At 47.1% G+C, this 25,299-nt stretch overlaps 1 protein-coding gene across 1 annotated transcript in view; it reads right to left on the bottom strand.

Moving 5' to 3' along the window:
- LOC128719586 (ABC transporter G family member 23) overlaps positions 1 to 24,200 on the bottom strand; it is a 37,132-nt gene extending 12,932 nt beyond the window's left edge. Inside the window, exon 1 of the mRNA XM_053813211.1 lies at positions 24,025 to 24,200. Within this exon, the coding sequence (XP_053669186.1) occupies positions 24,025 to 24,200 (176 nt within the window). The remainder of the gene's footprint in view (positions 1 to 24,024) is intronic.
- Between the last annotated feature and the right edge of the window lie 1,099 nt (positions 24,201 to 25,299).

Genomic DNA, 25,299 nt, shown 5'->3' on the forward strand with positions numbered 1-25,299 from the left:
AACGGCCGAGGCAGGGTTAAAGGCGTGTTGGCGCTGTGGTTTCGCCGTTCCGATGCTAGGCGAAAATTAATCTACCATCTGCACGTGCACCGCAGCGGTGCAGGCGGTAACCAACGCCGAGGGTGTAGGGTAGAATAACAAACAAACCAATTCGCGCAGCAAAAACCAAACGATCTTACAATCCCAATCGTTACGACACGCGATCGCGCACCCAAGCGCTCGTTTTAACGCGGCCCGTGCAGCTCAATTCGCTGCATTCCGCTAATGCTTTACCGCTGGTGCCACAAACATCGATTTCGACATTTTGCATCCTACCCGTACCGTCCGACCCGCCGCGCAAAGCCCGCCCCGGTGATTCGTTCGGCCAGAATTAAGCAACGTTGCAGCTCGTCCGACTGGTTTGGCGCACAAAAACATTGATGGTGGGCACCCATGAAGAGGACATGTGTGCATGTGTGCTCCCGCACTGGTGAGTAAGTGCGCGGCCGATGTTGGACACCCGAGCAATCATGCTTCATACGCGCACACATATACACACTACCACGCCATGCACATCGCACGAAGGACTTCTTGTATAACTGGCATACTAATGGTGAAAAAAAAAACACTACGGTCGCAAGCCACTACCAGCACGGTAAACACCGCAACGGTTTGAGGTCTTTGTGGGTTGCCAGTCTTTCGTACCGTCTTTGTTGGGCCGGTTCATGTTCTGTGGTTTGGGGTGTGGAGGTTGGAACGAGATTTGGGGCGGCGGGGAGGCAAAACAAATTAACCAACATGATGTTGCCAAACGCCAAGAACCGTCGACGCCAAGAACGGATCCGCCAATGGACCGATGGCGCGTTCTACAGGGGAGAGATACTTGTTAGATACTTGTTGGTATTGCACACATATACACGGATTGGAAAGGGTGATAGGTATGGCAAAATTCTTCATTCGAAGGTTTTCTTTCTTTTTTACCGCAGCACAAGACACAAGAAGGGGAGTCCGATGTCCGAACATATTTGCTGCAACCGTTAGCTATACAGCAAGTGGCAGGCTGGATGTGTTTGCTGCTGGAAGATGAGATTGCAACATTTGGCTTGTGTTTGAAAGTTTGTCTGTTTTGTTTCATCAGTTTCTTGCTTGGATTCATCTGCTCTGTGTGGAGTTTTCCACCATCTCGACAAATCGGTAGGCTGTCTTGGGCACCAGCAATTGAGGCCACTCTTGGTTGGTAAACTTTTGAGTAGCTTCAAGACATTTGCAGGTTTGTGTTCATCGTGTGCGCGACAACTTAATGAATTTTTGAGTTTAAGTTAAACTATCATGTATGTACTTATTGGTCTCAAGACTACTCAAGAAGCACATCAGGAGGACCAGCGCTTTCGTAGAACTATTGACTATTGTAGTAAATTCAAGTCGATCAAACCAGAAATAGCAGGACTTCTGAAGTAGTAATACTTAGAACTCCGGTACTAGGAAGAGGTACTTACTGGAACTTAACCAATTTGCATTAAGTTTCTTCATCCACAAGTAAAGTCTCACTCTTTCTCTCTCTCTCTCTCTCTCTCTCTCTCTCTCTCTGTCTTTCTTTTTAGTTTCGTTTCTTGATCCAAAATTCCGTAAGTAAGACGCTCAAACGACCAACAACCTCAAACCAAATGTTCTGCCAAATTCTTGCCCAATCGTGGCCCCCGACTGAACGGGAACGCATGGTCACAAGGTTTATGCAAATTATGTGCTTTTTTCTTTTGCCTTATGTCACAGCATATAATATGATATCATTCGTACATATGCCGGATGCGCATGGAACCTGTTCCAGTGCGATCGCGATCACATTTCGCGTTTGGCATCGCCGCGCAGATAGATAGAAAGACGTACCCCTTCTCGGGTACGCACTTCCTATGGTCTTAACTAAACGCTTCGAAACAAAACAGGCTCCGTATGGAGATGAACATATTCGGTGGGGCATAAGCCGGTAAATCTGAACGACAAAATGTATGCCTGCATCGGCCCCCTCACGCTGGGGGTTCGGCAGGTGATATCAAAAATCTTTCTCACACCTTTTTTGTGGTGCTGTACACGGAAATTTAAAATATAATTTATGGCGGAAAGATGCACGAGGAGGGAACATAACGGAGAAGAGACAGGACAGAAGAAACAGTTCTAAACATACCGTTAGCAAATGAATGCCAAAATGATACGCTGAAGCCGATCCTTTGCGATAAGTCTCTCTACGCGGAAATACACCGCGCAAAAAAGATCCGCGAGAGGATCGTTTAGCCCGTTTGCTAATGCCATCATTAAAACGGATAGAATTTGCATTCCTGATACGGCAATATGGCTAAATGAATATAATGAGTGGCTTCGTCCAGCTTGTATTAACCAGTTTCTCTGCAAGCGATGCACTGCTCGGAGTTTAAACGTTTTGAAGAAGCTTTGCCGGTGCTAATGAATTCTGTTTCTTTGTTCTCCAGCACTGCATTGGTCACTTCCTCGGTGCGCACACATTTCCTATAGAAAGGAAAACAATCACAGAGACAATTACGGCTAATTCGACGCTAGTTACACGTGAACTCATTCGCTATTCCGCAAGATTTCCATCCGTTTTCAATCGCGGATTAGTGTTTTCTATGTGCGGTGGTTAGGTTCATGCGTAACAGCAATTGGCCGGGCTTATAGTCGTGCGTAGCGAAATGCAGTTTTCAGCAACCGGAAATTCAGCCCCGATTGAAACCGACACGTTGTTGCAGGTAGATGAGATGCATTTTACTACACCTAATCTACCAATCGCCAGAACAAATCGCTTATCCGCATCTCAATTGCCCACGCTAATCGTGCACGCAACGGGTTTTCCCATCATTTCCTGACCCGTGGCGCACATTTTCATCTCACCATTTCGAGGCCAAGCAGCGGCGGGATAGCTTTAGCGCTAGTATCCACTATCGGCACACAACGCCCGAGACAGGCCAGCTGTGTGTCGCACAGTGTGCAGTCATATGCGCATGCATCAACATCAGCAGTCGGGGCGGGAGTGAAAATTCGCACCACGCAAAAACAAAAAAAGCAAACCCCACAGCAAACAGCAAAACACTGCCCGCGGCCCTACGGTGCGCAAGGCTTTTGTGCGGTAGGTAAGGTTTCAGCCGCAGCCCGGGCCCAAGTTGTGCAATGGTCAGCAGTTCCGTGGCGGATATCGTATGGCGGGTCTCGTGTGGGGCGCGAGAGCCACCAGCGAGCAAAAAAACCCGAAAGCAAAACAGGCACAAATATTCGTCACTGGGCCATTGCGAACAGCTGGGCCAGTAAAGTGCCACCACGGTGCAGCTCCCCCCCCCCCCCCCCCCTCCCCCCTTAATTCCTTCGGTCGAGTCTATCACAAACCGCCGGACAATGTGCTCGAATGGCCTGGAGGTCCAGAAGAGAAACTTGTGCAGAAAGAAAAAAAAACATCAACATCCACTACGGCGAGGTTCTTGGAGGGTGATGGTTATCCAATGCCGGTGTCCCACATTCCAACAAACGGACCGGGAGGGATTATGCAAAACTGTTTCCCTCTGTGTGTCAACCGCAGGAATCGAGGATCTGGTCTTGGGTCGCCCTAATCGCCAGCAGCCTCCGCTACCGTCCGTCGTGAACTTCAGCAGTAGTTCAACTCACGGAGAGGAAGAGGGGGGTGAGTTTGCTGGGTGATGGCCGGTATGGTAGCAAAAACCTCATCATGTCGCACCCTCGTTGCGCAGCAGTGGTGTAGTTGCGCACATATTCGTTTCGGTGTGTGCAATTATTATTATTATGCACGATATGTTTCGAGCACTCGCAATGCGCGCAATGGAACAAACACACACACACGTACACGGGGTAGTGGGGGAGGGTGTGAGTGTGCGGTCACGAAAAATGGGTGGCAGGCGGCGGCAGGTAGTGTGTGCGATTATCCAATTCGATTTGAAATCGTACTTATCTAATTCTGCCATTTTTGCACACGCTCGTCTATTTGGTTTCGCACACGCATATGCACATGCACACCAAAACATACCCATACGCACACACAAGCGAGCTCAAAAGCACACATATCACATCCCTTCTCGTTCGCATTTCCCGACCAGCTGAAGAAAGGTTTTTCCAAGTGTATGTGCGCACACGTGGGTTTTTGCTTGCATACTTCTGCGCAACACACAAAACCACCCTGCCCGTCAATCTGGCGCTGGGATCCCGAACCTCGATGCAACTGGTTTTCGGCTCGGCCAGCTTAAACCATCGTGTGTGCGTGTGTGTGTATATGCGCACCACCTCAGCAGCAGCAGCAGCAACATAAACCAAGCCGGTGTGAGAAATTCAAGCGAAAAGCCCCAACCGTGAAGGCCTTTTGGCTTGGCACCGAGCCTTGCAGCTGTGCGTCGTGCTCCGCCATCGACCGACCCGCGTTGGCACACGGCCAAGAAAAAGAAACTTTCGATTTCTGGCACGATAGGCACGCTGTTGCCTGCTTCGGCTTGTTCTTCGCGCATACCCGTCCCAAGAACAAGCCGCATGAGAGCTAAACACGCCGCTGTGTGAGCATTAACCGTGAGCAAAATCTCGCTACCGCGGGTGAATTTCAGACCGTTCGGCTTGAAAGTGAATTACCTTCAAAGTTGGTGGCCCGCAACGGCAAAAGTTGGATGCACTTGTCGCGGTTGGGCCCTCCACCCTCACCCTCCCCCCGCCTAACTAGAAGAACTGAAACACGCAAAACAACATCGCACAGTTCGATCTCGATTGATCAGCGTACGGTCAATCGCTACATAACGGTAAATGTGCATTTCCACATAGCTCCAAACGGCGGGCGCACTCGTTGGGGGTCCACTGTAAGCCCCTGTGCATGTGGAGGGGATGTTAAGTATCCTTACACAACGATCGCGAAGTTTGCCTGACTCCGAACCGAACCGAAGAAGCGTTCTCAGGGACAAACGAACGCGTATCAGCCAAACCTCCCAACGGATGGGCTCTATGTTGAGTAGAAGCAATCTGCTTAGAAGGGTGTGCGAGGCTCGATTCGATGTCCGGTTGACATTGAGTCACCACTAGCGCACAAGAGAACGAGTTTTCTCATCGTATCGATCACCAAGCGGTCCGGTAACGGCTTCGGGGGATGATCTTTCTCATGCGCTTATCGTTTGCCCTGCTCTGCCAGGTGAAATCGAGCACGGCTTCAAGGATCCAACCAAACCTTTACTGATAGATTCCGTCCCACAGCACCGGCAAGGCTCTCACGGTGCGCCAAGGTGAACCAATTCAACACGCCACGCTTGCAATTGATTCGTTCACCGCTGGAGGAATGTGTGTCTTGCGATGAAGTACGACGTCACCATCCGGTTAGCATCAGCTTAGCAGCAGCGCGTTCACTCCGTCTTGGGGATGAAACCATAGCATTAGGTACCATTACACCCCCGAGCGGATAGTGATCACTCAAGTGACCTTATGTAACCATTCCTTGCCGCTCAGTGCGTCCTTCAGCAATAGACGAGCCTGCACGAATTAATCAAAGGGCAGTGTTACCATCGCGTTGGCACGATCCTTCGCTTCTTCGCATTTGCCGACGCTGATCAGCGGGCGGTAGAACTTCTTGTTGCATTATAATTTGCTGCACGGAGGTCGCGGACTCGTGTGCGGGTATCGTAACGAATTCTCGGCAGGTTGGTGCAATCGATACCCGCGGTGGGAGGAGGGAACTTAATTGCATCGCAATCCAAACTCTCCACCCTCCAGCCCCTTCCAACGGCGTGAGTGCGCGATCAGCATGCTCAATTCACAATGCGGCGATCGTTGTTTTAAACCGGTCACAATATCCTCGCCGATGCATTGGAGCTATTGCAACACATCCTCGATCGATCGGGCTCCCCTGATGAATGTCTGTACGGTAGCACCATTTTTCCCTGCCCATTGCTCAAGGGGAGTACGTGTGTGTCAGACATAGAAAGGAAAAGTCCAAACCCCATTCTTGCGTCTACAGCAGTCAATCAGTAACCCGGCACCTGCAGGCGGTTGGGTACGTTGATTGGGTATGGTCGCTAGAATCGAAACCTTTACATGCTCGATTAAGGCCAATCCGGTGAGGGGGGGGAGGGCTACATAATGATCTGTGAAATTGACCATGTGTCGTTAGAAGGAAAGCGAAAGGCTGGAGAGCTTTTTTTGCTCCAGTTCAATCTCTGCCAATCTATCGATTTATGCTTTTTTTTTTGTGTGCAGAAAATCTATCAATCTCGTGGATATTGATCGTAAAAGTGACGATATGGACGGAAACGATCATTTCGCAATATTGTGAACGGTTTTGATGTGGCAGTTAGGGGGCAAAACGGGTTTCTATCAGAATAGCAAGACTGATCCGAAATCTCAGATGTTTTTTTTTTATCCTCCATTTGCACAATCTGTTCACATGATATTAAATGCACAATGTACGAACATCCGGCTCGTTCGATCGAAATCTCCAATTCAACAACCGCGTGCGTGTGGTAGAAAAATATCGCTGGTGATGCAATGGCCGGTCGGTTAGAAATTTAATAATATAATAACATGCCGCACCGTGAAAAAAAAACCCTTCGGAAGGAAACATTGCACAGCACTTCGGCAGGCAATTGGCCACACGCATCGTACATGCGACGGATCGGCCCGATCGGGTGCGTCTTCGCTTGGGTTTTCCATTCAGTGCAGTTATTTTTCATTATCTCTGCCATTTTCCCTTTTCCCATACTGCCTGTCGTAACCAAAAATGAAAATTCATTCAAACAACTTTTCATTTTCATTGAGCGCCACGCCACACAGTGCGCGCGGTGTCTTTTTCTTTCCCTACCCATTTCAGACAGGTTTCCATATTGTGCTCCCCGTACATCACAACCCCACCGCGTACTGCCCCGCGTGGATCCTCGTCGTATCACTTGCCACCCTTTCTTGCCACTCGTTCCACCTCCCCCATTCGTGGACACATTTGCCATTGCGTAATGACAATTTTCTTTCCTATCCGGACTTCTCCGGAGTCTTCTTCTTCATCTTCTTCAATGCATCATCCTTTTGGGGTGAGTGTGAGGGGGAAGAAGGGGGGATGAGGGGGGAATTGAAAGAGGTTCTTCTTTTCATTTCCCGTTCCGATACGCTTTCAACACCATCTTCTTCCTGCACCCATCACACCCGGGAGTTCACTTTTCGCACACACACACGCACGCACGCACACGCTCAAAGCCCCCCTCAAATCCCCAACACTAGTGGCGGAAAATGGATCGGTGGCGCACATCTTTGCACTGATTTGCACACTGTTTTTTTTATTTTTTTCTTTAAATTTTTTTGGTAGAGTTAGCACACCCTTTGTTGGAAATGCGAGTTGGTGACAAAGGAAAAAAAGGCAAACGGCAAGTTTTCTCTAAAACACTTCAACAATTTCAGCACTGGCACTGGCACTACAAATCTGTTTGTTGCCATCATCTGCGGTATGATTCTTTTCTTGCCCGTCAGCAGAAAAAAACCACCCTCGGGCTGAAGATTGTCTTCAGTTTTGTCACCGCGTGCAAAATGGCACATTTCACCAAAGACACCGCAGCCAGACGGCACTCCCGAATGGGGCACAAGATTCGATTTTGGGGCTAGTACCTCTGTTTCACTCTTGTTTCTGGCTGTGCAAAAAAAAAACCACACACGCACCCGCTACGGCAACGCGAAACACAACCACGAGCACGAACGGCCAACAGTAAACTGACACTGGGGCCGAGTCCGCGAGACCATCATCCGGCGGGCCCGTCAAACCGTTCGGGTTCGGGAGCGGGTAATTACCCCTTCTCTCTTGCACCTCTCGCTCCGTCCGTCACGAAACCCCCGTCGTGGTGGCCGGGTTGCGGGTGGGAAGAGCAACGCCCGCAAACAACTGTCTGTCGCACTCGCTCCCATGCGCGTAGATCGGGGACGATCACGGTGCGTGCGTGCATGTTCGACCGACGAGTCACACCGTTTGAGGTTTGCCTTCGGGGCAGTGAAAAAGACGCGTTTTCCACACCGAACCAGCGCTGCGATGGCGCAAGCGACTGACCAAAGAGACTTCTTTTCGGCCTGGCTCCTTCTGGTGAGTTCGGACTTTGGAGCGGTGGTGAGTGAGTTTCTGCGAGCGCTAGGAGAGTGTTCCGATGCTCGAAGCTGGGATACTTGACAGATGGCTGTAGTTATGCTACGAACGATCAGGTGTGGTTCGTCTTAGACACCCAACAACCAGCAGAACAAAGAACAACCGAAGCTAACAGCGTAGATATAGTAATTTGAATTTCAATCGTTTCGATAATGTATGTCGGTCAACAAGTGAGAACCAGGACAAATAAGCACATAAATCATACAGCTAAAAATTTATCATCATTTGTTGGACATTTCCACTCCATTAGGAGTGTTACCTGTTTTGCTGTAATACACTATGTTTATCTGTCAGTTTGGTATTTTTTGAAACCAGTCCCGAAAGGGAGCGTTTAACACATGAATCCGATTTCCCGCACGTCGTTTAATTACGATTCCATCAATCAAAGGACGCGATAATATGAGGGGGACAACCAGCATTAATACGCACCCTGCTACAGTTCGGTTTGCTCGTGCGAGTTCTTACCGATTCACGTGTCCCGGGCGGGACAAAAGAACGCAAAAAACCGGTCGACCCGATACTCGTATCCGTGCCGGTCGACAAATCAATCAATTGCGACCAGCGCTGTGTAACTGGGGTGTAACATTACTAGAGCCTTCTTGCGAATCGTCCAAACCCGAACGGATCAGGGGCGTACGGATGGCCGAATCGCTTAACCCCATCAGACCAACCGCAGGTGAAACGTGCCCGATAGATTGAAGGTTGAACGAGTGGCCACACTTTAGCCGGGTGAACCGGTTTGCGAATAGATTCATTCACAGGTCCAGCGCGTCCGGAGGTTGACCGGTGCACTGTCGGACTTGTTGCTCACGCCACCGGAAGTAGCAGCGGTCTTGATAACAGTGCTCAGTGCACGGTGCGCTATTATCCCGGTAATGATCTAATCGATTCTAAATCGATGCACACTCGAGGTGCTGCAACTATGCACCAGGGCGACGTTCAAGATGCAAAACAGTGCACGCACTCACCCGGGAGGGGGAGGGGATTAGCTTGGTGGCTGCTGAGGTGGCCAAGGGTCACCAATCCACTCGAAAAATGCATGGCTCGATGGGGGACACGAGTTTCCGCTCGAATAAATTTAGCACTAAAACATACAATTCCGATGACGAGGATGAGAAACTATGCACACACACGTGAGCTGCAAGCCTTGATGCTTTGATCTCCGCTTGTTGACGCGTTGCCCCTGTATGCAGGCGGCCCCTGTTGTTGACCCAATCATCATCTTTTCTGAGTGGCGTCAGATATTCAACCACAAAAAATTCCACACTTCGAACGCGCGACTATCACGAACCACAGTGCGAATCATACGGAAAACTAGGAACGGATGAAAGCGGACAGGGTAAAACCCCACGCCGACATTAGTCGTATCCTTCACATTGCCGAGTACACTCATTCCGTTTGGATGGATAAGTAATCTAAGCAACAGGGTGCTGGCGACACTAACGTGCAAAACTATCGACCCCACTACATCCCCACTGTGGCGGAACTGCATGTGTTGGTGCACTTCAATCACGAGAACGCTTCACGCAGAAGGTTCAGGTGTGAACGCCAGCCACCTACTAGTAGGTGGGAGCACTCAATGCTTCGGGCTCAGCACCGAGCATCGTTGCCCGAAAGGTGTTAAGTGTAGCGCAAACAGTACGGCGCACTGTAAGCCTGTGGTGCCAAGGTACGGTTTGACGTAGCGCAAATGAGAGGTTTTCCTGTGAAGGTACGATCGGGATTTAATGGGCTGCTGGGAATCACCGCTGGTTCCGGCATAGAGATGGCACTTAAAACGCGACCTGGGTCCCGCAGTTGGTATGCGGTCTTTGCAAGTAATGTCATGTAATGGAATGACTTAACTAGGTGCATAGACAACAAAGTATACCAGGAAGATGGATGGTGAAGTAGTTACTACTACCACCGATCATCATTTGTCATCCGTTTTAACGAGACAGAAATATGGTTTAATAGTCCCGTGAAGTGATCTCTTCGATACAACTCTTGTGCCTTATCAGTAGGACTTCTTCGAATTACATTTTTACTACAAACAACACACTTTACGAGTTACGAGTTGCCTAACACCAGCTATCAAGCGAAGGTCACTGCCAACGTGAAACCCTAACCAAAATACACGAAACGCATGGTTAGCTCGGGAACTCTAATCATCATCATCATTACGGCGTTGATGTAACGTCCCAATCAACAACAACAACTTCCAACACCCTTACAGCCTTTGGTTGACCAAAACTTCGGAACCATGGTCGCGAGTTGGCGGTAAATTGGCGCTACGTTCGCCACACCGTTTCACCAAGACATACATCAATTGGTGGATCCGTTCGGGTTGCGTCCCTGTCCGGGCGAACCGTAGATGTACGTGTCCGGAATGTAAGTGGACGGCCGTAGACAATGGTGCCGAATTACCCCCGGGCCCTTCCCCTCCTGTTGGCTTCCAGCAACCAGATAACATTGAACTATTTCTGGAGCCATGTCCCAGCAGCATAGAAGACGCGTGCGTTATGCGAAACGCGTCCAACACTTCATGTGCGCCAGCTGTCCGTGTTTTCGGAAAGTCACCCATGGGTCTCAGGGTCGAAGGCGGACAAATTTTTGGGCCGTTTTGGTGTGCTGTTTTTGTTGCGTTATTATTTTTTCGTTTACTTCACACAAGATATTCGTCTTCAAACGTTGCCTTGTACGGTAGAAATCTTTCTCCCGCCACCCTGGCCATGAACTTGATCCCTTCGGCGAAGGGTCACACTATCCGACGCAATTGTTTCGTGCCACCCAGCAGCCCCAAATTGGTACCTAAGCAAAACGGTGCAAATGTTTACGCGCACGATAAAAGTGTGATTGTTGCACCATGGCGACCGAGTCGAGTCCTTGACGTTAGCGGTGTCACCAGTGGATATCGTTTGGCCGCGGTACGTTTACGAGCAAAGCGGACCATTACTGAGGACAAAAAGGCCAGCGTGGGCATCGTTTGCATAGTTAACGTTGACGATGCTGGATGTCAACGAGCGTTGTGCTTGGTTTTTGTTCGCTCTCTCGCTGAACCACAAGGATCGTCGCCGGTTAGCACGAACGAAGAATGGCGAAAGTTGGTACGACATTCCTGCAGTTCGCTGTTTGATCCATTTGGATCCATTTGGTCGTAAAAAGTAAGCACCACAAGGACATTCGGTGCATGTGATCTTGGACCAAATGTACATTTGCCTACCACTTAGAGGGAGAATTACGAGTGATGATGGATGGAAAGGATCTTTTATTAGGTTTTGATGTGCAACCTTTACGTACAATAGCACGTGCAAGGCTCTCCGCGATTCTGTTTTATCATGTTTCTAATGACCGTAAGTTGCTATCAGCGAGGTTTAATATCTGATGACTCGTTTCTACAATACAGGTTGGTACGGTTTTCGCCACTACGGATCGCACTGTGCTTGTCGGTTGTTGTTTAATCATCTGCCACGCTTTGGCTGCTAACAACACGATGACAAACGCGCACGGATGCGATGTATCACGGGTTGTACTTTGGACCGATTCGATCTTTCCACCGTGTCCGTCAGCTCAACGGCGAGGTACAACACTACGGCACGGCAAACGAATGACGAAAATTGTTGCGCTACGGTAGAAAAAAAAACCTCCCAGCCCGGGCTTTCCAAGCCCGATCGGGCCGATCCGTTCGCCAGGCCAGCACGGGCGCTAGAATTGAGCAGCGCGACATGTACGTCATTGGATCGCAAGGCATGATTTGCATTAATTGAAGCCTTCCGTTTGCTGGAGGGCACTTAGTGCGCTTAGCGCAAGAGAAAGGATGTTTTTTTTTTCGTTCGCTCCAAGTTAAAGCTAGACAAATTGCTACAGAAAAACGCACCGACATGGAGTCTTTCTTCAAGCGGAGGTGCTCAAGTCTTCAAACCGACCTATTGCAGCGCACACGTGGGGTTTTCCACTACTTTGTTGAATTTTCATTGAATCTACCACCGAAGGTCTTTGAATAATCAATTTTCTCATTGAAAATGGAAAATTACGTCGCGGCGATACGTTTTGATTGCATCGGTGGAAGATTTCGGCGCAGAAATTGGTGCCGGGTCAAAACCGAGTACGTTATTCCCGTCCGCCAAGCAGTTAACCGGCCGTTTCGTTTCAGGGAAGACTAGTGAGGGAAGTGAAAATCATGCGAAAAAAAGAGTAGGCAACAACTGCGATGACGGAGTGTGACGAATTGACGAAGATCGTGAGGAGATCGTGACGTTGCTGCACCATGGAAAGGTTAAAAGCTTTGGCCATAATGTTTCATTAAAGGGAGGGAAGTACACTTAGAAGCTAGTAAAAGAGCATTTTACCGATTTTTTATAAAAAAAATCTAACTTTTACACTTTTACAAAGTTTCTTCGGAGTGCTGTCTAGAAATCTGAGTGTGCGATTCCCACTGGTATTTCATCAAAAAACAATCTTAATCCAAAAATTGATAAATATTTAGAAATAAGATACTTATATCTAATACTTGTTATAAATGATTTTTAATTTTTAAATTTGCGACAAAATGGTGGACGTTGTAAGTTGAGAAGTTATATTAGTTGAGAAAAATTTTAAGATATTCAGATCCATGAGAAATTTTTAGAACTAATTTGCAATTCGTTATTTTGGAAAAAAGCTTTTGTCAATGGTGCATTGAACATGGACGCATTAATTGCTTTCGGCTGTAACTTCGTGGTTTACCAGTAAATTGTTCTCAAGTTTTCACCAGACATTCTTGAAAATTTGTATTTCAATTTCCAATTTCAAACAATTTTTTCTTTCGAACTGTAAATTTCTCCTTAAAATCACAACCAGTGAATTTTTATCTGTCACGCACTGTAAGATTAAATCTTTAACCATTTCAACCGCAGAACATATTTCATATTTTAGTTGGTTAGTGTAAACGTACTTAATTTTGTTTCTATTTTCTACACACAATAGCAAAGGTTCAAAATGGAAGCTAATCTCGAACCAACTACTCATGCTGCGACACAATGTTTTGCGATGTTTGTTGTGGATGGATGAAGCGTAGCACCTCCACGAATATGGCGCACGAGGGAAAGGTTGTTGAAAATTCGGTTTTAATTGCTTTGGGGTTTTTTTTCACTCACCTCGAAGCACAAGAGAAGAAGGAGAGTAGCATTTTTTTTTGTTGCAATGAGGAACACAAATCATCAACTGGAAGGGATCATTGTGCTGCAGAAAGCTCCACCGAACGGCAACGACAACATCAACAATGCAGTGCCGACGAGTGCCGTCCACAACAACATGAATGAACGCACAAAAGATTTGGGCCGTGTGTTGGGCCGCGCCTGGGACAGGGACAGGGCGGGTTACGTAATGTCAAGGCCTCCGGTACACGCTCGGGATGGTGTTCGTTAAAGCCATTTCTTTCGAGGACCGATCGAGTTTGCCTGATGACCGCTTTATTGGAAGTCGAGATAGTCCAATGCCACTAACACATACGCGCGCCGGAGTTGAAAGAAAGAGTAGCGATCGTGTTGTTTTGTGTGTTCCATTCGAACAGTGCATAAAACCTGTGCATGCCCGGTGCAGCTTCACAGATGATTGGTGCTTTGGTTCCCTATTGTTCCAACGGACCCTCCGCTGACAGCTGCCGGACGATGGATGGATGTTCCGTGGCAAATGATGACGTGGCCGGGGATGATGATTGGATCCCGATGACAAATGGCCTTCGATGGCTTTGTTCGGTCCGGTCCGGGCCAGGACACTTAAGCTTGACCTTCTTGTTTGATTGCTTGGGTCGCACACGCCCAACGACCGCCCCTGCTATCCGTGTTCGCCCGGTTCACGCAAATCAATGACTCAAACTACCGCCGACCGTATCGGATTCTCATTACATGCTGCTGTGTTTACGATTGCCCGCCACAGCAATCGGGTGGTTATATTTATTCCGCTTTAGACGACATGACAAATCGAATCCCTTCTGCCCAGTATGCTTGGTAATCGCCATAATGAGTAAAGGACAAGGCATCTCATTGAACACTTGTGTAATACAACGCATTAACATTCTTATGCGCATGATGTTTCATTGTTGGGGGAAAAAAATGCATAAAATAACCTTTCCCCTGAAGATGGAAATCTGGAATTTTATGGAGAAGTGCAATAAGATTTTGCTTTCTTGAGGTGGACACTTAAAAACCACCCGATACTTTCATTGCCTTACATTGGAGCAATGTTGAAAACGATCGTTGAACAACAACTTTTCATCCAAGTGCTCCTAGTGAAGGTAATATTTCGTGGAAAATGGATGAAAAATGCCCCAAATTTGCGGTCTACATTCCACAACGCATTCGCACTATCTAGGTGCACAGCGGTACGCACGTAGCAGGAGGGTTGCCATCTTCAGCGCACGAATCGGGGGCGGATCGTACGGGTGTTTGGTAACGTTTGGTAACGCATAGATCGTCAATATGGCAGCGTGTGGGAGTAACGACTTTCAAACACCGGCCATGCAAGCGCGAGCGAACTGAAATCGCCGAAAATGACCCAAGGCGTCTCCATGCGAACCTCCACCAAGCGGTTCGCACATTACGAAACCCGACCACAACCGGCTGCGGGTGAGTGTTTGTGTAGGGAAGAGCCCGCTATCAGCATTGTGTGACACGAGAGAACAACATGCAACGGAACTGATGGAATTCCTTGAGGAATTACCATTGATAGAGGCGTCTGAATCCTGTGTAATCTTTCACACGAGGATGTTTTACTATTTATCAACGCCTTTTGTAAAGATTAAATCTGCATTGTGCACATAAACCGCAGCCAGGCATACATTGCGATATGGGCTGAAGTTCGCATACATTTCGTGCAACCTAAGGGATGGCACAAACAGGCGCATACCGAGCGCGCGGTAAGGCAGAAAGAAGCGCGTCCGTACAAACACAAATTGTTGACCGACTGCCATTGGGCTTTCGCTTTCCGTGTCACTTGGGTTGCGCATTTTCTTCGCCCGGTCCAGTGCATTTTTCCTGCAGCAGTGGGCTGGTGGGGTGAGATGATGATTCGGCTTTGCGACGGGCAAATAATTGCAACAGACCAAACTGTCCGAGTGGAGACGCACGTAATCGCAGCTTGTCGCGTGTGCCGTACCAGCTCGTAAACGCACACACACACACACACCTGCACACCTTCTATTTATCCAGCGACGATGAGTGCAGATAGGGAAAGAAAAATCACTTCGCATAATCGATAGAGCGTGGCCAGCGTGCTTTGAAGTCGATGAAGGAGAAGGCAGTGCAGTTTCAAAACTACGTAAAATATCGCGCCGCGTCCGTTCCATGCGCGGCCTTTCGCGAGTGATCCCGGAGTCCAGAAGTTTGTACGGCCTTTCGAAAATGTATGAATTCCCAACCGCCGATCGCTGACAGCTGCATCTCAAACGAAACGCGAGGGGGGCCTTATGCAATCCTCTATCAGACCGCCGCTCGCTGAACGATGCAGCCGTAGTGTGGGACATCGTTCGTTTGAACCACAAAGCTGTTTTGGGGGAAAATAATCATTTTCCTCCCGAAAAGGGAGTAGTAATTTTCAAAGCAAACAGTTTCGTCCATTCAACAAACAGCACATGATTGTTTGTGGGAGAAGGGACCCAACAAACTGACCCTTTCGAGCTGATGGCAGTGAAGGTATCGGACCCTTCTCCCTTTCTTGCGCAGGGCAAACAATGGCCGATGGTCTGTTTAACATCCCGCTAAGTAACAGGCGGAAAGTCATTTTCTGGTGGAAGGGGGGTGGTGGGGGAGGGGGCGAGGAGGTAAGCGTTAGTGTCCTCGACCTAATTTCATTTCCAGCACTGCACTGCCTTATGAGTGATGGTAGGGAAAAGGAGGTTGTGATGTAATATTCATAATATGGCTAGTTCATCGAACGGACGAACGGTCACTATCGTTCGATTGTATCAACGACCTGATGTCGCTGCAAGGTCCGGGTATTCCCATTGGCGTGCTATTATACGTCCTTTCCCTTATCAATCGTGAATATTACGATACAAGAAGCAGATTAGTGGAGTAGTCCATTCAACAATTAATGTTCTATCGCATTGAGCGCATTAGATGTCGATTAACTGACCGTTTTAGTAGATACAGAGCTGAGTCATGGCACTGTAGGAATGTGTAAATAAAATATGCATGACGATCCGCCTGAAGCGTGAAGTGTCTAGGAAAAGAACTAGAGGTGATGTCTGTTTCGATGCTATTAATCAAAGTGATTTCTCTGTGTTGTATGAAATCATTGCTTACCGTTGGCAGGGTTACTCATTACAGTTGATATATTTTATAGGGTTTTAGCTATGTCCTTGAAGTATTATTCGTTCTAACGATATTAATTTGAAAAGAAACGTCAATAAAAGATAGAAAACCTCATGAAGCTACTCAATTGGTAGCTGAATCTCGATTTGGGTTTACCACATGCGGATGACCTAGAAAGACTTTATTGGTTGGGTCGTTCGGTGTCATTCTAATGATGTGATAAGCCTACCGGAGATAGCCGTGTATAAATCGTCGTACGATCGTGATTTCAGCGTAAACTAATAATGCATTGTGAGCATCTTTCTCTAAGAGCAAAGCGAAGATAGTGTCGTCCGTTTCGTCTCTAGTAGAGAGAGTAGAAATGTGAGTAATAGCTACGACCTACTGAGAAAGAAAAACAAGCAAACAGACAAAAATTTCAAAGAACCAAATAAAAAGTGCATCGTTCTTCTGACAAGATTCATATAGTGCTACAAAACTATAAATGATGAAAGAAGTAAAAGCTTTTAATGTGAAACGACTTTGCTCGCTCTCTTTACAAAAAAATAACCAACAAAAACTTTTTTTTCGCAATTGCTATTCTGTACCACATTTCCATTAACACATTCTAGTCAAGTTCAATTTGATTGTCGGATTAGTAAGAAAAACTTTTAGTACTCAAGTACTCTGAAGGCACACGGTACTAGAACGATACATTAAAGAAGTAATATCTTCCATAAAGCTACTAACACAAAAAACACGCTTAATGTACCTTAAATATCCTGCAGCGGGCGGAAGTGGACGAGGCAAGGTTAATTAGTGGCGGATTCACACAACAACATCATCGGCGTGACTCAGCGCTTTGCTCGCGATTTGTCCGCGTGAACGGAAATCTTAAGTGACTGGCAAGTGACGCAAAACAGTGTACTCGCAGGGTGGTTCTGTTTTTGCCTGCACGCCAACACAGTCTATTATTAAGTAGATCGGATTAGCCAAAGGTCAGTGATCTGACTCATCCCGTACTGAATATTGGGTTTTTTGTTTGTGTATGTTGAGAGCCCTGTCGATTCGACATGGAGATAGTTAACGAGAGTAGATTTGTTCGAGTTTTTTCGATTTTCCCATCCTCGAATACACCTGCTGTTAAACTAGCATTAAGACGATAAATAATGGATACTATTCTCCAATTAATTGAACGCATGTAATAGTAAAGATAATTTGTTAATTAGTATCACCGGCCGAGGTAAAAGTGAATCATTTAAAAAAAAACTGACCCAAATACACGCTGCGTTGCACATCGGGGCAAAAGAATGGTCCGAATGGTAAGATGGTTGCTCCGAATGACATAAGCGGGACCAACGAACCGAACGGGGGCAAATTGAAACTTTTACCGGGAGTGTTTGGGCTATCGGTGTGTGCGTAGTTTCTTCGCACTAGTGCTGCTGTTTGCCACTGTGCTACTGCTCGAAATGTACAGACACACACACCCCGCTGGTCCGTGAAAAGTTGGCCCCAGTGATAGCCGGTGGTGCGTAATCAACACCTTGACAAATCCGATACACCTCCGTGCTTAACTAGCCAGGCCCCACTCCATTTCGCCCGCTTCACCTTCCCTGGCTGCGTTAAATAATCTAATTTCGTCAGCTTAAATCAACCACTGGCCACTGGTTGAAAACAGTACGCTTAGCCGAGCGCGACTTCGCACTCGTACAGGCTAGTAAACTCTGAAGTTCGTACGGCCATTGCAAAACTACCAGCTCCGCGTGTGAGCTATGTGAGGTATGTTAATGCTGCCATGCGATTTTCGCCTATCTTCCTAATGCCACCAATACCATCCAGCTGTTTACTAAAACTTCAGAGTGGTGGGATTTTTTTTCTAACATACAACAACGCAATGACAAAAAGGGGAACTTCAGACGCCTCCGATCGGCCCAGGATCGTCATCAGAAGGTGCGTATCGTCTTAAAAGCATCTATCCAATTTTGTTTGGGTTACGGCTGAACGCGCCCAAAAGCCCACAGTGAGAGAAAGTGAGACGACGGTGCTATTTACGGAAAGCGAGAAGCGAAATAGAGAAATGTGTGTCATTAATAATAGCTTCGGCACCGAAAAAGTAAACCGTTGGCCGAAGCGGAGTAGTTCACCCACTGTTTCTGACCCGGGTCCACAGGCAGAAGGGAACGACGCCGAACGGTGCATGAATAAAACCCCATTGACCAGCCGTCTGTTATGGCGGGCCGTGGCTCGTTTATTTATTTATCCTTTCGGTGGAGAAAGGTAGACCCAACCGTAGCATTGACGAAAACGAAAGTGTCACGGCACGAGGTATGGTGCGGCCCAGCACCGAAAACCTACCGGGCGCGTGACGGAAACCAAAGCGCGCGCACATACACAAACCGGAGTAACCTGATCGGGTTTGGTGGTTGTGCGTCGGAATCAGCGTTGACCTGGAGACCTGGGACTTATGTAAACGTCACACACTTGCGACGAGTCCCACACGAGCCGCTCTCGGGTTGCCACCGTTCACCCAACGCGCAAGACAACAGCGAGAAAGAGGAAAACTATATTTAATGCCCACAGCCTACTACCAGCTGATGAAAATAAAGCGAAACAGCAGTCAATCGGTTGACCGACAAACCGACAGACCGACTGATCTCAATTTGATGCTTTCGAGCCGTCTCCTATGCGTCTCGGGATGCTTGGGCCTTCGGGGTTTTTGGAGTTCGCATCGGTTTGGTGAGTTCGCTGCTTCATCCGTCTCGAACCCTCACTTATGTATTTTTAATGTGTTTTTGATCTTTTTTGATGAGCCCGATTGCAACTGGACGTTTGGCCAGGTTCCGCCACGGTGGCGGTACAGTAATTGTTGTCATCTGTCCACGCTAGTGTGGACTCCACTCCGTAGCCTTCTTTAGACACTGACGTGCGTAATGCAGTCAGCATCACAGAAACCATTCAAAGTTCATGTAACACAACCGGTTGCGCGTCTGGTACAGCCTTAGCAGTGTATGCGGGTTGCGACGTCAGAAGATAGATTATCTGCTTCGCTTAGGTACGGTACGGTTTGAATAAAACGTGGACAAAGGACTAGAATTTGTGCCCGGTTGCTTGCTAAACTGAACGAAACGGGCCGCACCGGGCGTCCAAACACTTTCGTCCTTTCGTCCCGTAGATGAAGAGGGTCGGTCCGTTCGTATTATATCACCGAAATCGGTGCAAAACGCGTGCGACAAACTTAAGGACAGGCGAAAATCGACGCAGAGAGCGGTCTCGAGCGGTGTACCGAATAGCGCCAATGTGTGTGAAAGGGAACGCTAGAGGATGGGATCAATCTGACGACGGTGGCAAATCGGCATAACTATTACGCAACGTGGTTATCTGGTGGTATGCTTTTTTTCGCAACACCATCTGGGTGACGAGTTCGATCGTTCGTTAGAGAATCGGTGGCAGTACGAGCAAAGCCTATTAAAGCTCGGAGGAGTTATTGAAAAACCGAAGCAAGGAATTTATCACTTCTGGAAAGATATTACTAACAGATGCGGATAATAAATGAAACTACTTGCGGGATAAATTTCAGGATATAATCTCTTTCTTTAAGTAACTAAATAGTCGAAAAAGGTAATTAAATCTGAGTGTGTACCGCGAAAAACGCTAAATGTACTCGCTTCTCACTAACAAAATTTATAAATAATGACGTCCAAGGTGTCGATGTGCGAGTATACGTTACGCGTAAGTGAATTCCAAATTCGATACGTAGGGCCATTAAACTTCGCAGCCACTGACGTCAAGTAATCAAGTGGGCCGCCCAGCAGTGCCGAAACAATCGAATTCTTGAGCTTTCCGTGTTGCAATGACTCATTACTTCATTACGCCTCAAACGATCTATCAAGAGCTCAGCCCAACGTATGCAGATTTCAGTGTTGATGATTCGTTCTGAACAGCTGACAGTACGACCATGAAATCCTGTTATAAGAGACTGTAATTATCTATTCGCAAAAAATAAAGATTTTCATTGAGCGTAAGTAATGCAACTAATGGATCATTTTTCCTACAAATAACTATTCATTAGCAAATAAAAGCTTAAGCAAAGCTATGCGTAAGCTTTCGAGCAACAGAGAGCATTCGAGCAGTTGGATACATACACAGCCCATTTACACGCACACTGTGATCAACCACAAATACCACCAAGCACACTATGTTCCTTGTGTACAATATTGCAAGCAAGCTACGATCGGTACCGTATACGTCGTATGCGTTGCATGCAATACACAGTCACAAAAGACTGCAACGCCGAACGCCGCGTACAAGCGACGAACCTTATGGAAGAGCAGCAAGAAACATCGCCTTGGTGGCAACACGAAAAACCTGTAGTAAGTTTATTCGATTCTTATTTTTTGTACTAAAAAAAGGCGACTTGCGACCTATTTCGTAGTATGATTTCTATGAAATTTGGAAGAACAAATCCGTGTTAAAATACTATTCATAAACATAGCATTTGAAGTAGGAATTGAGCCGTAATCGTTGTTTACGTCGTATTTTTGAACGTTTTTTAATTTAATTTATGTGAACAGCTAATTATTAAGATATCATTTTGTGTTTTACTTCCGCACCGAAACTGATTATTCTAAATTTGATTTAACTCTGCGCGCAACATGATGTTTGTTTCGTTTACGATTGCTGAAGTTAGAAGATGGAATCTTACTGGAATACCGTTGGTCGGTCAGCAAATTATGAGCAAGAAAAACCGGATCTGTGCATGGATGGTTGATTTTACGGATGGGATTTGCATAAATGGTACCATCGGAATGTATCGCCATCGACTTAAACACGACTCCAGCGAAATAGCGGATGTTCATTCTGGTATTTACGAAACAAATACAAACCGCTTTTTTCAATGTTTTGTAAAAGTAGAACGCTGGATTACATTTGATATGATGTTGTTCTGATTCATCGCCTGCTCAGGTGAGGTAGATCAGCATCAATAATCCATCATGCCCGGCGGTACCTGTCTTACCCTAAGGTCAGTCGTACTGTTAGTCCCAGCTTCCGCCCAGGGGAGGAGGGGATGTCCGTTCCTAAAGTACTTCTCACCGTGCGTAGGTAGCGACAGCCGAGACAACTCTGCGCCCAATGACAACTACTTCGGCAGGTCGATAACAGCGAGCAGGGAGATCGAGTTTTTCGATGGTCAACTTGAACTTGAACGATGTGCGGCTTGCGGACGATACACGTGTGCGTCCTAAAGGCCGGTGTGTTATATGCTCGCAAACACACATACTCTCATACGCACAACTGACATATAACCAATATCACATGTAATAGTGTAGCGAAGTTACAGCAACATCTTGAAAGGAAGCCGCATCTATCCGGAAACGAAGAGCTGTATTGTTTTATATCGTTTAATCGATACTATGGATTTGGTGTCGAAGTATCTTAAGATCGTACCATGAACACCGTAAATACATGACATTGAAAAACTTAAAGTCATCTTTTTTTTTTTTTTTTCGTTAGAACGGCCTGGCCGTATCGACTTTTAAAGTCATCTTCATCGCAATTAAAAATAGAGACGATGTTTTCACATGTTTTTGGTTCAATCGTCAGCCATACACACTCGGCTATAATTAAAGTTTGCCGGGCGCAGGGTTATGGGTTAGAACTGCCCATATGGTCCACTGGAGTATGATTCAAATTCATAATAATTACATGAAAAGGAAGAGGGTGAGAATAAACCCCCTTTTTAAGAAATATCCTGTTCCTGCAAAAACCCCAGAAAAACCAGCATTAAATTACCTTATCTCGCTCTCTCTCTCTCTCTCTCTCTCTCTCTCTCTCTCTCTCTCTCTCTCTCTCTCTATCATATGTCTTTATTTCTTACCATTCTTCTGCTAATCATAACGAGTTTGGTGGTATATCACACCATTGCATAATCAGGACACCTTCCACAGGCTACTCGATTGTTTTTTTCTAAAACAGGGAATCCGGTTACACCATTTTTGTGGTGCGATCGCTACTAAGTCGAAACTCATTTGCCACTGTCGGGCGATGTTGAAAACAAAACAACGGAAAACTAGTTTCGTGGTAGGAAGTTTTTCGGGCGAAAAGCTAAACCTTAGAGCAGGCGACAAAAATCGGTCGAACGGTGTGAAGTCTGCCCGTTAAAAGCAACCACCTGCTACAGCCGCATTACCAATTCGAAGGCTACGGAGGCTTAGATTACGATCGAGTCGCGCCGGACGGATCCGTGGCGAGGTCATAGCGATCCGAATGTCAAGGGAGTTGTCGAGCAACGCTAATGATCATCACATGCCTTCGTCTCCTGAACGAATGAGTGTGGCAATTATTGCTCAAGAAAAAAAAAGAAACGCCAACGATAGCATTAAGCAGGCAAGGCTAGGGCAGTAAAGGTGTCGAGCGGTCACCGGTGTGCAATGATTATGAAACACACAATCAAACTGATTCTAATTGCTGGGAAGATATCGTGCTACTGATGGTGCAGTAATGGATTAGCTGTTTCTTGTTATCATTGCAGTTTGATTCATGTCTGGTAGTAAACAAGTAATTATACTAACGATAAAAAAACGGTTTCGATTTAGCATAATTATGCTCAAGATTTGTGGTAATAGTCTGCCTCGAAAAAAAAAACAGACAGCACTGTGCATTGCGCCCAAAAACCTAAGCTGCTGCACCTTGAACGCTCGAAACGTGACACTGCTTAGGTTTAGTGAAAGTGCCTGAAGTAGAAAGCTGTTTTAGCGTGAGCGTACATATCCCGTGTGCACTATTGTTGGTGGACGTAAACTGTCTGCAGCGTGTACTGGCAAATACTGGCCCGGGTCTACCGACGATCTTAAATCTCACCTCAGAAATCGCCCAAAAGGAATGTGATTGCGGCCGTAATGGTCAACCGTGGGACACACCTTTACCCAGAGTCAATATTGTACCGTGTTCCTGTTTGTTCTCTTCCTCCAAAATTCACAAAATCCATTACCGAACACGCATCCACAATCGTGTGCGCGAAACGGGACAGGTATTGACGTAAGCATGGACAAAGCGTAAGCATTTCCAACGTTGCGTTAACAAATCCGGTCGCCGGTCGCCGTCAGGGGTACTTTTCTTTAAGGTCAAGAACAGCAAAGATAGCGTAGTCTTTCACGTCCATTTTGCACACAACGTGACAATCTTTGCCTAACAACAACTTCAACCACCACTCATCACCACAAATTGATACGTTACATCCTTCTCGGTCGTGATTGATATTGCGCTCATTAATAGTAGCGTTCTACCGTCCGATCTCAATGAACCCCAAGGGTCACGGACGGTGCAGGGCGGTGCTGAATACAAATTGCCATCCACCGGCCGATCGCGCACAACTCACTCATTAGATGACGCGGGTAAGATTGTTTCACCGCGGACCTCTCGGATGACCCCATTTACATCCTGAAACCTCCCTCTCCCCCCCATTGGGACTCCCACATGGTCCCAACCTCTCGCCCAATGCGCGAGTGAATGCGAATCTTTCGAACGTACGCTGTTCGCCCTTGCCCCCTTCGGAGACAATGACTTTTAACAAACGGTGCGTACTTTCCGTGGCGACAGTGTACACGTTAGTTTATCGCAGGTGCAAACGATCCGGGCGGTACTTACGTTACTGCGGGTGAGTCCGCGGTCCAGCTAAACATGCGCTGAATGCGCCTTTTGTCCAGATCGGGCCGAATGACACTTAAACCATCCTCGGCCGGTTGCGGTTGTGTCCCGGGCGGTTGAGTTGGGGCTGGGGCCGCAGGCTGCTGATTGCCACCGACCATTGTCGTGTTGCTCATCCTGTTAGCACTCGGAAGATGCTCGGCTATCGCACCAATCACTTATCAACACGCTGAGCTTACTAACTCCCGGAACTAATACTCACACTCGTACTATCCTGTGGAAGGTGGAAAATTGTAGGTCCGGCCTTTTAAATTTGCGCTCTTTCGCACTGAACTTTTGGTTTCTACAGCTGACTCGCTCTAGGTTAGAACAGGGGCTTGTTTGTATCACTATTTTTAAAAATAATTTTATCTTCACAATCCTTGAAATGGCTAGAATATCTGTCGAGAGGGTATAGACCACACACTCGAAAGTAAGCAGCCACTCCAAATATCTTTCCAATCCGCCCAACTGTGCGCGCCCCGTCAGGTAAATCATAGATATTGAATCCACCGCACAACGGTAGCCTGCCTGACAATCGTGGCGGGCACACCAACACTTCGATGCTGCTCAGCTCACGTTGCTCACGTGGAAACGCACACAGACGGGGCATGCGAGCAGCCTTTCCGCTATGCCAATGACTCGCGATCGGAAGATTTCTTGTTTTGTTTCGCATTCTCACTTTTGAGCGCACTCGACTGCTTCGGCGCGGGTTCGTCGCTTGAGCGTTTCTTAGGGGACGTTGAAATCTTCACGGTCACACACAGCACCAACGTTTAGGTTCTTTCCGATGCTTGATTTTTTTTTTGGTTACCCCCACTTTATACCCTCTCTGCTCCGTCACTCTGGCGGAGCCACCAACGTAATCTTTTTAGCGAGAAGCGTCAAATTAAACAAACCAAAGCAAGGTTAAAGCGAGGCATCGTTTTTACCAACACATTAGCAGCTAATGGTCGAACACCGAAGATGGGCGATGTATTGCAGATGAGGAAACGATTTTTATATGCTGTTTCCCTCCCCATTTTACTGATGTTTTGGATGCTGCAAAACCGCACTTGACACCTTGAAGTTTTAAGTTAACCCCATTTTCCGGCACTATGTATGCGTGTGTGTTTGTTGTTGTTTTTGTCGTGCACGAGCACCAAGAGTGAGCGGGGGGTGTTTTTTTTTCCGCCTCTTCCCATCACTATTATTCCACCTCGTGGCTCTTCTTGCACTGCACTCACTTTCTTTTGT

This window comes from Anopheles marshallii, chromosome 2 (assembly GCF_943734725.1).
Source record: "Anopheles marshallii chromosome 2, idAnoMarsDA_429_01, whole genome shotgun sequence".
Taxonomy (NCBI): domain Eukaryota; kingdom Metazoa; phylum Arthropoda; class Insecta; order Diptera; family Culicidae; genus Anopheles; species Anopheles marshallii.